The 17,758-nt window shown below is 41.2% G+C and overlaps 1 protein-coding gene across 4 annotated transcripts in view; it reads right to left on the reverse strand.

The window, feature by feature from the left end:
* CRYL1 (crystallin lambda 1) overlaps positions 1 to 17,758 on the reverse strand; it is a 70,508-nt gene that overhangs the window by 17,200 nt on the left and 35,550 nt on the right. For all 4 annotated transcript variants that reach the window (XR_012763736.1, XM_075418937.1, XM_075418929.1 and 1 more), the window contains exons 5-6: positions 16,887 to 17,081; positions 6,971 to 7,076 (exon numbers count right to left, since the gene is read on the reverse strand). Coding sequence is in view for 3 of the 4 variants with exons in the window: in XM_075418937.1 (XP_075275052.1) it covers positions 6,971 to 7,076; positions 16,887 to 17,081 (301 nt within the window). In the remaining variant the exon portion in view is untranslated. The remainder of the gene's footprint in view (positions 1 to 6,970; positions 7,077 to 16,886; positions 17,082 to 17,758) is intronic.

Consider the following 17,758-nt stretch of genomic DNA (forward strand, 5'->3'; position numbering starts at 1 on the left):
ACAGAGGGTGCCTCACAATACTAAGCATTAACTTAATGACTTTGAACCTGATGAACAGCATAATAAGGTACTGTAATGACTCAAAAAAAGTAGGTGAGATGGTTAAGTCACTGATTTAATAGCAACAATTTGATAAGATTGGGGTAGGGTTGATTTTAGCAGGTAAAATCTAACAAGAGGCTGCACTTGGTAAGACTGAAGATGAGTATGGATGAGAGCAGAAAAGAGGGGGTATATTTCAAGAACACCACAGAGGAATCTGCCATGGTTAGCTTATATTCAGAGAAAAAAAAAAGTCCCAACCTCTTTGTTTTGCTGATAGAGGGATTACATTTCTAGACATTACAGCTCCAAGGAGAACTTTCTAAATGTCACCCTATCTTCAAGGGTGTGTCTGAACACAGATGCATGCTCCTAGTCAGGGTGTGAATTCACAGGATGCTTGCTGCTCTACATTAATTCCTGTATGAATTCACTTTGACTGTAGTTGTGTGAATACTTTCAACTACCGTAAGAGAGTGGCAACACCAAAAAAAGTTTTATTCTCACTGTCCCTGTATTACCATCTCAACAGTAATGCACAAATCTTTGTGCAGGACTGCTGCGAGCTGCATCAGTGAATTAAACTGAGTTAATATGAACCACTTCTTTTGCTAGACCAGTTATATCTGGGATGAATTGCTCAGTCTGAGCCACTTGGTGACCACGCACATTCTTCTGTTAGCACGAGGGAGAAGGATGCACCAAAATGTGTTCTTAAGGAGACATCTATGATGACTTGAGCAATAAAGCATTAAGAATGCCTGTGCAAAGTCACCTGCTGCATTCAGAAGGTGGAGGGAATCACTTTACATCTAAGAGTCCACAGAAGGAAACTGGTGCACAGCAGCCAGTATTGCTGAAAAATTCACACCTTTGCTTGCTGCACACAAACTTTCTCATACAGAAAAGCCCTGCAGCTGCACAGAGGCAAACAGCAATTCTAGAAAGACTATAAACTGTTTTCTTCAGCCTACTTGGAAATGAATTGAATGTGTTTAAAAATGTATAATATAACTGGTGGGTCATGAAAGAAGTGGTGTTTATGTGACTATGTACCACTGTGATATTTCATCTCAGTAGTATCCTGTTACAAGTATTGCTGAATTACACTGAAATATTTTATTATCCTAAAGGACAACACGTGGGTTGGACAGAAACAGAGGCAATCTCCCTTTTCTTAGACTTTGCTACCTTAACTTAGAGATTCTCACCTGTTCTGCTGAGTAGCTTGTGGTACAAAAGCTCCTGAACTGGGTTAAAGCTTGGTTTGCTCCCTATATAGCAGCATTCAAGCAGCGGCCATAGCAATGAAAATAATCTCTGCTTCTGAACCAGCCAGCATACCTATCTACAGTAATTGTAAAAAAAGATGCTTGGCTATGTTTTGCCTAGCCAGACAAAAAAAAATACCCTTCCTTCAAACTATGGTTTATTATGATTTCCCCCCCTACTTTCGTTTTCATGTTTTGTGCTTTTCATACAGCACAATCCTTCTGCTCCTATCATCCAAAACCAATTCATCTGGCAGGTACTTCCAAGATGAGCAAGCATTCCCACTTCCAGTAAGAGAAACACAATTTTGACTATGCAGACTCATTCCTAGATTACCAGATATTTGCACTGATATTACAGGGACCATACATCAGCCCCAATTTCCACACAACTCCTATAGACACCTGTACTAATACCACAGTATAATTCTATATTCATATTCTACCACATAGGTAGAATATGATCCTGCAATGGTGTTTTTATAAATGCAGGAGAGAAAATAGCAACAAAGATCCTTCAATCTCCCCCTATCCAGCTCTTTTGCTAACATTAGCAGTTTCGATCAAGATTAAATTCCAATTATAGCTCACTAAACTCACTAATAAAGTAACTGACCTAAGACAGCCAATTGTGAAATATATATGAAGAACTTTTGCTGCAAACATGTAAAATACAGTATATGATAGTCTAGCCTCTGGTTTTACAGATGCTTTTTTTTAAGGGCTTCAAAGAAGCTGACAGTTTAAGGAACAAGAGATCCAGGAGATACAATCTTACTGAGGTTGGATCATCTTCAGTATATTCACGAATAGCCAGGTACATATACAAGAAGGACACTCTGCCTGCTAATGTAATCTCTCAATAAGTAAATGGGTAAAATGACTCTAGTGAAGTCTATTGCTGTTCCTTGTAAAAGAGCTCACTGCATTTGTTGCGATGCTGCCATGTGAAATCACAAGATAACAGACTCAAAAGACAGAGCTTACTGAAGCTGACATAAACCTTAACTTTATTTACTGAAACCAACAATCACCATTATAATATTATGCAGTTTGGATGTGCTTTTTTCCCCCCAAAGGGGTTTCCTTCCTGTCTGTCGCAATTCAGTTCTCAAATTGCTGTTGTTGCTTCTGCTCCTTTTAGAGTGACTTGACGCTGTCATTTTATTCCATGTTCAAGGCTGTTGGCTCACTGCCATATATCCAAATTCCTAATATTCATGCATGCATTTAATGGGTAATCTAATGTGGCCTGAATAATAGCTTTTGATAGGACCATTTATGAATATGGAGGAAAGGATGTAAGAACGAACATGGGGGAAACCTGGCATTAGCACACAGGAAATTCATGGGAGGATCTTGATGTATGCATTCCACAGAGAAAGAAATAACACTGATCTCAAAAAAATCGTTGCAATAATATTCTTTATTCAAAACCAAACAAAAATATCGTAGCACCCTTACAAAAAACAAAACAAACTTCACCTTCTTCCAGCATCTCCCACAAATAACAGCATTTTTCTCTCACATGCTTCCTGCATGCCCAATCCTGCCTCACTCATTCGAAGAGAGTTTAAGATTGTGAGTAATCAATACCTCATGGCCACAAAGGCAGCTGCTGTGAAGCTGGTGAAACTGCTGGACAGGCTAATGAACAGGACAGAGGAGGTTTCTTATCTCTACCTCCATTCCCCTCCACTAATAAAAACTACGCACTATTAGTACCATGCATCAGGGTGGGTTGTCCTAGGCAATGAAGATGAGGTCCACACTATTCCATATTATGTGACGCAATACTGGGCAACCAAAGAGAATGTACCATACGACTATAAGCTGTCATGTCCCCTGACATCAGCAACTTTGATTTAAACTGTCTCTGATGAGAGCAGTAGTCTGATTCAGCCTGCCAGCACATAAACAGGAGCAGCTCCAGACTCAGAGACAATGCATCGGCAAGATTAGGAGTGAAGCAATATTTTTCATCATCCAAGTTACTGAACAAACACAAAAGCACCTTGTCAGCAAGTGGTCCAGTCCACGAGTGTACTAATTATGCTATTTTAGGGTTATTTTTAATTGAGAATATTATATAATGATAAAATAATTACACCGGTATATAGAATCAAAGAATGGTAAGGGTTGGAAGGGACCTCTGTGGGTCATCTAGTCCAACCCCCCTGACAAAGCAGGGTCACCTACTGCTGTAGGTGCACCTTGTCCAGCCGGGTCTTGAATATCTCTAGAGAAGGAGACTCCACAACCTCCCTGGGCAGCCTGTTCCAGTGCTCCGTCACCCTCAGAGGGAAGAAGTTCTTCCTCATGTTCAGACGGAATTTCCTATGCTTCAGTTTGTGCCCATTGCCCCTTGTCCTGTCACTGGGCACCACTGAAAAGAGCTTGGTCCCATCCTCCTGACACCCACCCTTCAGATATTTGTAAGTATATATTAGGTCCCCTCGCAGCCTTCTCTTCTTCAGGCTAAACAAGCCCAGCTCCCTCAGCCTCTCCTCGTAGGAGAGATGTTCCAGTCCCCTCATCATCTTTGTAGCCCTCCGCTGGACTCTCTCCAGTAGCTCCTCATCCTTCTTGAACGGGGGAGCCCAGAACTGGACACAGTACTCCAGATGAGGCTGCTTTAGGGCAGTCTAGAGGGGAAGGAGAACCTCCCTCGACCTGCTGGCCACACTCCTCCTAATGCACCCCAGAATGCCATTGGCTTTCTTGGCAGCCAGGGCACACTGCTGGCTCATGGTTAACCTGTCGTCCACCAGCACTTCCAGGTCCCTCTCCGCAGAGCTGCTCTCCAGCAGGTCCACCCCAAGCCTGTACTGATGCATGGGGTTGTTTCTCCCCAGGTGCAGGACCCTGCATTTGCCTTTGTTGAACCTCATCAGGTTCCTCTCTGCCCAACTTTCCAGCCTGTCCAGGTCACGCTGAATGGCAGCACAGCCTTCTGGTGTATCTACCACACCTCCCAGTTTGGTGTCATCAGCAAACTTGCTGAGGGTACATTCTAACTCTTCATCCAGGTCGTTGATGAAGAAGTTAAACAAGGCTGGGCCCAGTACTGACCCCTGGGGGACACCACTAGTTACAGGCCTCCAACTAGACTCAGCGCCGCTGACGACAACCCTCTGAGTTCTGCCATTCAGCCAGTTCTCAATCCACCTCACCGACCACTCATCCAGCCCATACTTCCTCAGCTTCCCTAGGAGGATGTTATGGGAGACTGTGTCAAAAGCCTTGCTGAAGTCAAGGTAGACAACATCCATGACTCTCCCCTCATCTACCCAGCCAGTCATGTCATCATAGAAAGCTATCAGATTGGTCAGGCATGATTTCCCCTTGGTGAATCCATGTTGACTACTCCTGATAACCTTCTTTTCCTCCACTTGCTTGTTGATGACCTCCAGGATAACCTGCTCCATCACCTTTCCCAGGATGGAGGTGAGGCTAACCGGCCTGTAGTTCCCTGGGTCCTCCCTTCTTGCCCTTTTTGAAGATTGGAGTGACATTGGCCTTTCTCCAGTCCTCGGGCACCTCTCCTGTCCTCCAGGACCTCTCAAAGATGACGGAGAGTGGCTTAGCAAAGACATCTGCCAGCTCCCTCAGCACTCGTGGGTGCATTCCATCGGGGCCCATGGATTTGTGGGCGTCCAGATCGCTTAAGCAATCCGTCACACAGTCCTCCTCGACCAAGGGAAAGTCATCCTCTCTGTAGGCTTCCTCTCTTACCTCCGGGGCCTGAGATTCCTGAGGGCCTGCCTTGGCACTGAAGACTGATGCAAAGTTTTGGTTTTGTATTTTGCTAGCTCACCACAAGACCACTCTTTTGGTCTATCAAGATTATATTTCATCATTTTTCTTCCTCCGAGCTGTAACACTACCATTCCTAACAAACGGCAGCACTAATCTATACGCTGGGTAGTCTCTGCCAAGATCAAGCAACCTACTAGTTGCATGTGTTAACTACAACTGGTTTGAGATGGGAAATTTCAGAAATGTTTTTGTAACAATGACTACTCCCTGACGGGAGGAAGGAAGCTAAGCTGGATCATGATGGAACGTCAAATGCCAAAGGGCACTGCAAGAACAACATCGAAACCAACCCAGATTACTTAGACGATTCCATTCATCTGAAGTAAACATTGTTTTAGAATTAAGCAGTCTAAAATATGAATAAAAAAAGAACTCACAAGTATGACGATCTCTGAAATGGACTTTTTTTTTTTTTGTAGTTAATAAGCATTTTGCTTTGGGTTTACGTTTTAGTAGAGGCAGTTCAGCAAGTTACTCTGGCAGAAGACCCTGCGCAGGAGCAGTTCCTGCAGAGAATGGCATGGCAGCTTAGGGGGGGGGGGGGGGGGGGGGGCAGGACTAGACAACCCTGGCCTGCAAGACTCCAGGTAGATTGCTGTGCTTAAGGCTAGTGCTGTGTGCATCTATTCTGTTTTATCTAAAGAATGTATATGTTTTATACTGAGTAAGTCTAAAATCACTAGAAAGGACTGGAAAACAGAAAGATATGAATACAGCAAAAGAGAGAAACTTTTATGAAGATGTCTCTATCTAGAGGGTGGATGTTGCTTCCCTAGCAAGGCACAGAAGCAAACACTGTGACATTTAATTTACTGGTATACAATCAAACTGACAAGCTGAAACACACTGGTGGAGGATCCACAATTTCACATCTGTTTTGAAATTGCTGAGTCAGCCTTGAGACATACATTTCTGCCAAGTAACTAACCAACAAGTAGACATAAAATAACATTTCTAATTGTGCACTGATATTTTATGATCCTGAATTCTTATTTTTGTTTCATTATTGTATTATTAGGCATTGCAGTAGTGCCTAGAACATCCAGTAACACATCAAGGGCCTACCACGTCAGAGACCATACAAAACTAGACACAGCCCATAATATTCAGAGTGAAAACATATATAGTTGATCTTCACTTCTTGTAGTTTTCATGTTTTGTTCAAGTCATTGCTTAAACCGTTGTAATCCTGATCCATAATTTTTATTTCATTTTATGCAATTCACTTTTTATTTAGCTGGTATTCATACATACTATCTCAAACACATCTAAAAATGTCTTAATTATGCAGGACAGATGTTGAACTGTTACTTCACTGCTTTGTCAAGTCAACTTTGTATGCACAGTGTTTTGTGGACAAAAGCAATTTCACTTCACTCAGGATCGAAGCCAGCTTAAAGCAAACCAGCTCCAGCCATATTTACCCTGAGCCTTTGCTATGAATTCTGAAAAAATACAGCACTTGCCTACAGAAAGTGAGTTTCTGCTGACACCAGATTATCAGATGAACTTTTCCAATACTTTCTTTTCCTGATGCTCAGACAGTCCTGAACTACGAGTACAGCAATGTTAGCAAAGCACTGGGACAAATCTTGTAAAAAGTGAAGTACACCTAGCATTTCAATTAGATGTCAACTTTCATCTGATCACTTACAACAGGATAGTCAATATTCATTTCCTTCCATAGGACCTGAAGTTTCAGATAAATTTTCCTCTTCAGTAAAGAGAGACACGAGTCATAGTTGCAGCAATCCTAGCCTGGTTTGTTATACAACATTTCCAGAGTCTTGTGCAATGTAAGCCTTCACTTCATATTCGTATCATTTAAAACTACCTACCTTCTGCATTAAGATGCATGGTTTCCAGAGGTCCAATAAATGCATATCGCAATCCCAATCCATCAGACATCACAAGGTCTAGATCAGTAGGAGATATTACTCCTTCCTAAGTACCAAACAAAAGTAGAACGGGAAGGAAGATTTGTGAATGTTTGGTTTTCATGTAATATTATCTGCTTTTTATATAATTAAAAAAATTAAAGTAGCAATAAAAACTAAGGCTAGAAATAGCAGTTAGCTTGCAAACAGAAACACAACTGTTCGGCAGAAATGTCCATCTATTATGCAAGCCAGTATAAACACTCATTCACATCTCTAAGATGGTTGTACTTCATAATGCAAATACATGTTGATACATTTTGACAGTGTCTTATTTTTAAATTTAGAAAAGAATACTCTTTTTCATACAATATGTAATATTTGTACACATTAGTTTGCCTGATACTTATTACTTACAACAATTAACGTACTAAAATTAAACTGAGCTGCTTATGTTAACCAATATACTTTTATTCCTCAGAAACGGAGAACTGGAGAACACAGAGCAAATGCGACGCTCTTAATAGCACATGACCAAAAGAGTTTGCATCAAATCCAAGTACTATGCCAGCCCTTTTAAATACCAGAGTTTTGGTTAAATGTTACAACTGCCTTCATATTCTCTTAGTTCTGGATTTTTGGGCAGAGTTACAGCTGGCAGAATGGGGGTGCAGCAGTGGGTACTACACCTGAGGTCACCTGCAAAAAAGGCCAGGACCAAACATGCAGGCAATGCAGCTGCCGCTCCCTCCCACAAAACTCACTGAACATTCAACCTACCCAGCCTCAACCTGCCCAGGTTCTCTAGCTCACCAGCCTCGCATCTCGGAGCTGGCAGGATACAGAGCATGCAAAATGAAGCATTTCTCCTGCTAAAAGTTGAGCACTGCTGTTCCAACCACATGGCAGCGCTTACAAGAAAGGCAACGCCCCCACCAGGTCAGGGCAAGCACACGAAGGCTTGTTGTTGTTTTTGTTGTTGTTTTTTGTTTTGTTTTGTTTTTTTAAAAAAGTGTTCCACTTCATTATCTTAACAGATTTACTTGAGAAGAATAATATTTATTATGTGAGGTTATTTTCCACCTACGAGAAAGACAGGAATTAACTAAGACCTGTTCTAACCACTTCCATCAGATAAAGCTTGGTTTCAAGAACTTGTCCTCTTTATTCCCAGAGACATAAAAACATTTGCTTCTCGTTAAGAGGATGGAAGAGATGCTGAACTACTTGTAGTTTGTTTTCTCACCTTACCTCGAGGTGCTCTCCCCACTCAGTGCCTCTTTCTCCACAAGCCCCTCTAAGCTGCAGAATACAAGTATGTATACTCATCTGTCCGGCCAAAGACACATCGTTTTCTGTTAAATTTCCCTCTCGCTGGGCCCTGTGAATGCTCCTTCGTATCACACAATGATCAGCTAGAGTGATGGGCAAGAAGGACAGCTCTCCTGACCTGTTGTAAGCATTGACATCTGAGCTAGACATCTAGACTCTCTTTATAATCACCAGGGAGAAAAGGAAATCAGCATCCCAAAGGAGGCATCTAGAATAGGTAAGACGAGTCGTGTCCTAAAAGGGCCTAATTCTCCTTACTGCCTGAAAGATGAGTAAGGAGCTTGGATGTCAACGTCTACATTGTAGAAATCCCATCTCAAGTGAGCTGAATCCCACCCACAGTGTCTTCCTGTGTTCATCCCCTCCATCATCTATTGTTACTTTAAAAGTTATATTGGTTCTTGGCTTGTAACTTCTACAGCTGGCCACAGACATCAAGTTTTGTCATGTCAGGCTTAAATAGAGCCTTTTATCATAGAATCATGGAATGGTTTGGATTGGAAGGGACCATAAAGCTCACCTAGTTCCAACCCTCCTGCCATGGCCAGGGACACCTTCCACCAGACCAGGTTGCTCAAAGCCCCATCCAACCTGGCCTTGAACACTTCCAGGGACGGGGGCATCCACAGCTTCTCTGGGCAACCTGTGCCAGTGCCTCACCACCCTCACAGTAAAGAATTTCTTCCTTATATCTAACCTAAATCTACCCTCTTTTAGTTTAAAGGCATTACCCCTTGTCCTATCCCTACACGCCCTTGTAAAAAGTCCCTCTCCAGCTTTCTTGTAGACCCCCTTCAGATACTGAAAGGCCACAATAAGGTCTCCCCAGAGCCTTCTCTTCTCCAGGCTGAACAACCCCAACTTTCTCAGCCTTTCCTCATAGGAGAGATGCTCCAGCCCTTGGATCATTTTTGTGGCCTCCTCCGGACCCTCTCCAACAGATCCATGTCTAAGACACAACCTCATGTCTCGATCTGTTAGTAGGCATTGTTTGTATCAAAATAAGCCTGGCTGAATCCCTGTTGCAGGTGGCTTTTGAACTCTATCTTAGAAAGGAAACAATAACATAATTATTAAAATCTACCCACCACATATGAAACACACAGCTCTGGTAACAGTTTAATTAGACATAACATGGCAGGGAAAAGGAAGCATTTTTTCTTCAACTAAAAGGTAAGGCATAGGCAAGGTAACTCATCTAGAGGCAGACAGAAAAGGCTGCATAAAGACAGACCTAAGCTAAAACCTCTGACACCGTTCAGATTACAGACCAGCATCAGCATAACTAACACAGGCACCATAAGTTCTGTGAAAGTTTTTTTCCCCTGACATGGAAACACAACTCCTCTGAACCACATCAGCAAAAAGCACTCTTCTGTTGGGAGTGCTTCATCCAAACAATGAGTTATGCTGGTAAAGCTGATGAGTGACTCCCCTGCCCTGGTTGACATAGATTTGTGGACAAAAGATTAACCACAAGTTCCAGACAAGCATTTGAACCACAACAGCAGTTAAAACCTGTAAACCTAACGTTGAACAGTCAACAGGCTCTTGAAAGACTTCAGAATCACTGCAAATCAATTTTCAAATCAAAACCTGATTTATTTCTTTTGATATCATAGTCCTCAGCTTCGGTACTGTCATTTGAAGACCAGGTGCCCTCAGAATCACGAGATGAGTGGTTTGCTCTTGGCCTTTTGACTATAGCTGTAATTTTATGGTTACAGCTGCTAAAAGGCAAAAATTGCTGCTACCAGAAGCAAAACATGACAGATCCCTCCAGTCGAGAGATATATTACTCTATACACATAAGCTCAGTTTCTCCTTGTCACACAGACCCTCTTACAGAAGACCCTTCTACATTTTCTCTTCAGAAATTAAAAACACATAAATGAGAAACAAGTTAGACTGTCTTCCCCAAAGGAATAACCCTACTCCCACTTATGTTAAGGAGACTAAGTTGGCGGAATGATTCAGCAGGGTGGGTGCAAGGTCAGCAAGGTGCCTTCCACACAGATCAGTGTTTATGCTAAGAAGTAAACAAGAAAGAGTTCCAACCCAGTTTCATTAAGTCTAGGTGTGAAACAATCTTCCAAAGGGGATTTTTCATCCTCTTCATCCTGGGTAATCCTTCTTGTAAGCCTTCCCCTCAAGCACTTGTCAGAAGGAAGAGGAAGTGTGTTAGAGTTCACCAGAAGCTCTCATAGCTACAGAATTAAGATCTTAATGTAAAAGAAATTCCACCAAAATCACCACTGACCCCAACGGCCTGTCTAACTTCAAGATCTAGACTAGGTCAGAATCCTCCACACTTCCTATGACACCATTTATATACCACAATCTCATCTTCCTGGAGACTTTAACCTCCTGCGGTGCCACAGTGTTGTCCTAATGCTCCTTTGGTATTTTGTTAGTGCTTCTTGCTATGCAGGGACCCTTTTCTCCTTTCCAAAAAACCTGTGGCGGTTCTGCAGTCTCCACCTTTAGGCCCTGACCCAACCTGCTTGGTTTTAATCAACAGTCTTTACATCTGTGAGTCACAGCCACATCGCAACTTCTGTCACCAACTTGCTCTGTAGTCATAATAAACGTGACATGGCCAAAAAACAATCTTACTTTTTCTCATACTGCCAATTCATCAAGTTCTCCGATTCACTCCAGTCTGTCTATAGTTATTTCAGACTCCACTCCCTCCTGCACCACATACTTTCCGTCTCCAAATTTGCCACTTCATCCTCTTTATCTCCCAAATCCAGTATTTTTTTCTGATTGCTACTAATATATGCATTCTCTCAGCAGCACTTGTTACACCCTGCTCTTCACTATCACTTCAATCAAGTCCCTTCCATCCACGCCCTGATGAGATCTTTTTCCAGTCCTGTCATTGTAAGCATATGACTTCTCTCCTAGATCCCTCTACCAACTTCACCTCTTTCCATCTCATCATGTATGAGAAACTTCTTGTCCTACACACTTCACACCTCCTTACTTTGCTGTCCTTTATCTTCCTTCTTCCATGGCACCCTCACTCACCTCACCCTGTAAGAAACACTTAGTACCAACAGTACTTTTCTCCCTGGCTCTTTAAACTTCCTTTTATGAAATCCCCCTTTATGGGGCACTGTAACTAGATGTTTAACCCTCTAGCTTATCTTAGATCTTTTGGAAAGGTCCTCTGAATAACACTATAATACAATTACTAATAATAAGGAATTTGGAATTAAAAGTCTTGCCAGCATTTAAGGACTGCCAAGCTAGTTGCCTGAGAAGGGAGAGATACATATATTACGGACTGAAGCCAATGAACCCGACTGCTGCGAAAACAAACTACAATAGGCACAAAGCCAAACTGTGTATTTTCTGAAAGATTAACAAAAATGGCAGGGCTGCTCATTCTTCTTGTCTTTTACAATGACTACAACCTAAAAGAAAGCCCACTTTTAAAGAAAAAAATACATTAAGACAGTATCAAAAGCTTATACAGAGGAAAATACAGACTCTTAAGACACTTACCATATGATCCATCATGCAAACAGTTTTAGAAGGTTCTTAAAAGCAGCCGAAACCCCTAAATTAGACCACGGATGAAAAATTCCCATGTTCTCCTCACTATCTCTGCTGCTGTATTTCATGACCTCCTTGTAAATTCCAGGTGATGCTTAGAAAAATATTTCACCAAGATAAGCTTCTACTGGGCAAAAGGACAATCCTAGATATTGAGAGTAAGGTTTGCGACTTCAGATCTAAAGTGTTCGTGAAACTCTTTGGTTGTTATTTTCTGGATGAAGTAAACCAAAACTTTACCTTCAAAACAAGACAAAGTCAAGCTATTTAACCAACAATCTTCTGTAACATAATCCCAAGCTACTATAGAATATACTGGTACTGGTAAAAGTATAAAAAATAGTGTCAGCAGCGCACAGGGTGCTTCCCCAGCAAATAAAGGCAGTAAGTCTCTGCTCCAAGGAGTTATGAACAAAATCAGATATACCAGTGACCACTGTCAATGGAGGCATGAGAAAGTAAATAAATGGTAACAGGGAATAACAGAGAAAACCGTTAGAGCTATTTTTTCCTATTAGTGGCTACAGATTATTCTGATGGTTCCAAACTTGTAACATCACAATTTAGAGTTGAGAAGAGAGGAATAAGGATCTTCAACCTCAACATCTCACAGCACATCTTTTACTCTCATCATAATCAGCTTTGCAACACTTCTACCAGAGATCTAAGAATTAATAACATAAATAAGAAACCTACAAGAACAACAGTCTCACACAGGCTGTGTGGTCCTACAGAAAGTTCTCAGACACATGACCTTAAAGAGACAGACTAGAGTGTTCCCAGTATCTGCTTTTTCATGGAATGAATATAGAACATGGGGAAACAGAAAACTGACGCAAAAAGTTCCTGCCACAAACACCTGCACTGCCCAAGCACTTGTGACTTGCAAGTCAAAACAATGTTCAAAGACATCTTGTCAGACAAAAGACTAACTTGAATTCCTTCTTTTAGACCCATAAATGAATCTATGGTCTCTGCATTCTTAAATCCACGTTCCTCATTATCCAGAAGGCCAAAGTTCTCAGCACCCAACAGTATGTCTTCAAATGAGTTTTGACTCTCCTACTTTCCTACAAATCAGGATCTTGACCTTCAAGCCTCCTAATTTTTCACTACCTTAACTCCATACTTCCCACTCCCCACATTCAGCTCAGTCCTGCATTCACAGCACTCATTTTGTGCCCAGCTTCAAAATCCCAGCCTCCCTGTGTATGCTCCTGGGGACCCCAGCACCTTTGGCAAAGACAAACCGTATCCAAATACCCGAGTTTCTCATTGCTACTTTCATCACTTCACCCTGAACTATGCTCCTCTCTGCTCCAACATCCATGCCTACATGCAATTTGGCACCATGTGGAGTCGGAGCCTGAACCCAACCTGCTGGCAGGGCCTTAACTCTGTTATAGTCTCTCCTGCTCTTGGATCCACATGGCAGAAGTTGGTGAGCCCCACACATCGTCCAGCAAGCAGCTATATTTACCACACTGCTTTCTATACAGCCCCATGTTCATGTTCATGCTCTGTATCAGAGCTCTTCTCCCATCATATGATCCCTGTCCCATGCCTCACACATCACACATCCCAACACAGCACTGCTGAAGAAGACAGAGAGTGAGAGAGACTGGCAGGTCACCAGCTGCTGAGCTACATTTGGAAACTAAAACGTATCCTGCAAGCTGCTCAGTCCATTTGTGATAAAGTTTTCCAGATAAATGCTGTTAGTACAGCTGTACTTGCATGTCTGTCCTACCACCAATGCCTTTTTAAAGTACACTAAAACTTTTACTGGAGAAGATTCCACTAGTTTTTTGAATGAAATAAGCTAAACTGACAAAAAAAAAAAAGACTGTCCATGCAAAGGCATCTGAATTTGGGACTTCGATATAAGTATACATGCACACATATGCATGTGTAAGATCACTCTCCTGCCATTACTATAAACACTTTTGAGGCAAGGATGCAGACAAGAACTTTCAAGCTTGCATCTAAGAGAAGTCCTCAAAAAACCCCAGATAGTTATTTACATAAAGGGACTGATTTAAGATCATTTCAAGTGGCTTCAAAACACACCCAGTGCTTCTTAGGGTAAGGAAAACTTCTGTTGCCAGAAGGAATCAGGCAAATACAACGTGATTTTTTGGAGCCTCTCAAAGACTATGAGTTGGAGAGGCTGACATTTTTAACACAAAGGACTAAAAAATGAATTAATCAGAAGCAAGAACTATTTTTCCCCACTTCAAAAGTGGAAACACCAAAAGAACATAACTTGCAATAAAAATTTTTAAGTTGGCAGCACAACAGTAGAAACACAGCAACTGCCCCAGGCCTGCAGCTCTTGCTTATCTCCAGTGGTTCTGCTCCCATCAAAGGCAGTGTTTGGCCCGAAGCCACACAGCTGAGACTATACACCTTTGGTAGCTGGTATTTGTCCAGGCTTTTAGAATAGAAATACAGCCATCAAAGTTGTTATAGTTTAAATGTGTATTTGCCTGAAATGCAATAAAACTGTACAAAAATAGAACAACTTGGAAACTTTTATGATGCATAACAAAAGCAACTTTCACTCTCTGTCAGTGCTTCAAGCACTATTTCGTTACTATTCACATACCACCACACACACAAAAATCATCCATGCAGGTTCCTACTAAAGGTTCACCCCAACTCAATAACCTCGTTTCCAGTAGTAGTCCAGAAGTGTTCTTACACTCTTTCCATAACTGAAGACCAAATACAAAGTGATACCTTCAATGATATGCACTGCCTCAACTTCTAACAGTCCAGTCTTCAATAGCTCGACAGCTGGAGGTTGCTTCTGCATGGTTTTTCTCCAATACGAGTGTGTCTAAGTGTTCCCTGAACCCACTCGTATTTTTAGCATGCTAGGTTTCTATATCAGCAACTTCCACAATCCAGTTTACGCCTCCCAGAAACATGAAAGAATCCTACTGTATTTTTAAGGCATTATTTCCCTGGATACCTGAGCTGACCAAGGGTATTGTATCAACATGCCTACACATCATCAGATTTACTGGTGCAGTTTCCCAAGAACTCATATGTAACTAACTTCCATTTCTGCAGAATTATGCTAGTTGGTGTGTAAAAAAGTGCTTAAATCAGTATTTCATCAACTTAGTATTTGAGTTTTAGGATTCTCAGATAAGTTCCGTTTCTCCTTCACAGTCTACCACTACTCACTCACTCTTTCCTGCTCCAGAAATCTTGTTCTTAGTATGACTTGTTCTACTTCTACGTCAGACCTCTTCCTTTGAAGGAAATGTTACAGTGTTAGAACCTCCTTAATAACGAACACTGCAGCTCAGTTAGCTTTTTCACCATGAACTTACCTTCCTTGTTCACAGTTTTCAGTAGTCACTTTTACATTCTTATTCTCAAAAATCTTTTTTTCATCTGGGGTTATTACGGTTTAAAAAACAATTTAAAGGTTACTGTCCATTCTATCCTGTGTCTTTCAAGATGATTACAGCTTTCTGAAGGGGCTTTTCTTATCATATACTTAAGAATTTGTATTAACATTTTTAAAAACAGAAACTTTTTTTTTAGCTTAAAGAAACATCTCCAGTAGAAGATCAGTTCCTTCCTAACAATACTGTTTTACTTATTATTATTCACCACCTCCTTCCTATTGTTGTATTTTGTTGCTGCTAACTAGAGGTAAGCAAAATCAGTTAAGCAACTGTGTTCAGATACTGCTTTGGAAAAAAAGAGTTGCTTTGTTTACAGTATGTTTATATTACTTTAGTTTTAAGATCTTTACCTATATTTGTGTGCATGGCTATTGTAAACAGCTTGAAAAATTAAAACACTCTCCATGACAAAAAAGTAAGCCCTACTCAAGCCCAGCTGAATCACAGAATCACAGAATCACAGAATAGTAGGGGTTGGAAGGGACCTCTGTGGGTCATCTAGTCCAACCCCCCTGCCGAAGCAGGGTCGCCTACAGCAGGCTGCACAGAACTGCGTCTGGGCGGGTCTTGAATATCTCCAGAGAAGGAGACTCCACAACCTCCCTGGGCAGCCTGTTCCAGTGCTCCGTCACCCTCAGAGGGAAGAAGTTCTTCCTCATGTTCAGACGGAACTTCCTGTGCTTCAGTTTGTGCCCGTTGCCCCTTGTCCTGTCACTGGGCACCACTGAAAAGAGTCTGGCCCCATCCTCCTGACACCCACCCTTCAGATATTTGTAAGTATTTATAAGGTCTCTCAGCCTTCTCTTCTTCAGGATGAACAAGCCCAGCTCCCTCAGCCTGTCCTCATTGGACAGATGCTCCAGTCCCCTCATCATCCTCGTAGCCCTCCGCTGGACTCTCTCCAGTAACTCCTCAATATGAATCTCTTCTCAACAGAATAGCAATAGACTCCTAATTCAGCTCTTTCTGGTGAAAGATCAGACTTTGCAACACAGAACAAGTAACTGTGGGAAAAGCTGAAGGGGCACAAACAAGTGATTCTCAGCTAGAAGTCTGAATGGGCAGGAGGAGGAGAAATCTGTCTTTAACTACAAGTATCAAATAACCGTTGAACCTATGTGTGCAATTCCTGAAAGGTCAAAGAGAAAACCATTTATAATATTATTTTCATAACCACTGAACAGTAGGCCAGCAACATTCAGAAAATAACAGGAAATTATAAGAAAACCTAGAAAGAAAAATCAGTATTTTGATTTCTGTGCTTTTAAGAGTGTTCTTTTGATTGTCCTGAAAATGACAGTATCCTGAAAAGAAAGCAGGATAAAGGATAGTTCTGATCATTTCATTTTGGTTTTCTCAGTTTTTGCTATTTATAACTGACATCACTTCTTTGTGGTCTTATTTTACACGTTATTTCATGTTCATAAGGGACATTTTAACAAAGATGACACAAATTTATAGGAAATTTAAATACAGAATCTCGCTTGTCACATCTACAAATCCAGCACTCTGTGTGTGCAGAAATTGGGAAAAAAAAAATACATATATATACATACACCCACAAGTCTCCAGGCTTCACTTATTACCGCATACTGGAGTCGATTCAGAACAAACCCCTCAATTTCTCTGTTTAGTTTGACAGGAGATTGACCAATCTTCTTCATCAGGGAATATGTTCTCTCTGTTGTAGAAGGATCTGTTTCTGGATGAGGAACAATTTCAACCAATGGCACAAAGTAAGGTGGATTTACCTCAAGAAGAAACACAAAGTGAGAGTGTCAATTATCAACAGATTAATAGAACAAGTTAATACAAAGCATCTTCATCGCTTGCTGCTAGCGTGGATATTTTCCAGTGAACACAGTAAGCCTGGTCTTCAGACCCTGAAACACTTCATCAATCCACTAAAAGCCAGTGCATTAATTAAAATTAAAAACATAATTAATCTTGCATTAAATTTAACTCTGTTTAACCCCAGCAAAGTTCATGGAGCTACACGAAAGATGACAGCACTCAAACAGTGCTAGAAGACTTTATACTGACTTGAGTAACTGACGTTTTAGTCAGGCTGTTTATTTTTGTAAGACGTATGGCCACCACCTGTCTTTCCAAATGAAGCAAGGCTTCTCCTTTTAGATATTCAGGAACTTTATAATAAAAATATTGCTAAACACCACCTGTAAGATGCAACACTTAACAGATAAGCTGCTACTGGCCCAAGCCTGTAAATATATGCTAAGCACAGTAACAGATATCACATAAAACATACTTCAAAAAAGTTGCAGAACAGGTTACCTTCAAACACTGTGCCTACTTAAAAAAAAAAAACAAAACACCTCTCCTTGACTCTTCCCAAATGTAATTTCTCATTAAGACAAGAACTTTGTCTAATGCTTTTTTGAAGTAATAATCAAAAAATTTTAAAGAA

Source organism: Opisthocomus hoazin, chromosome 1 (assembly GCF_030867145.1).
Source record: "Opisthocomus hoazin isolate bOpiHoa1 chromosome 1, bOpiHoa1.hap1, whole genome shotgun sequence".
In the NCBI taxonomy this organism is placed as follows: Eukaryota; Metazoa; Chordata; class Aves; order Opisthocomiformes; family Opisthocomidae; genus Opisthocomus; species Opisthocomus hoazin.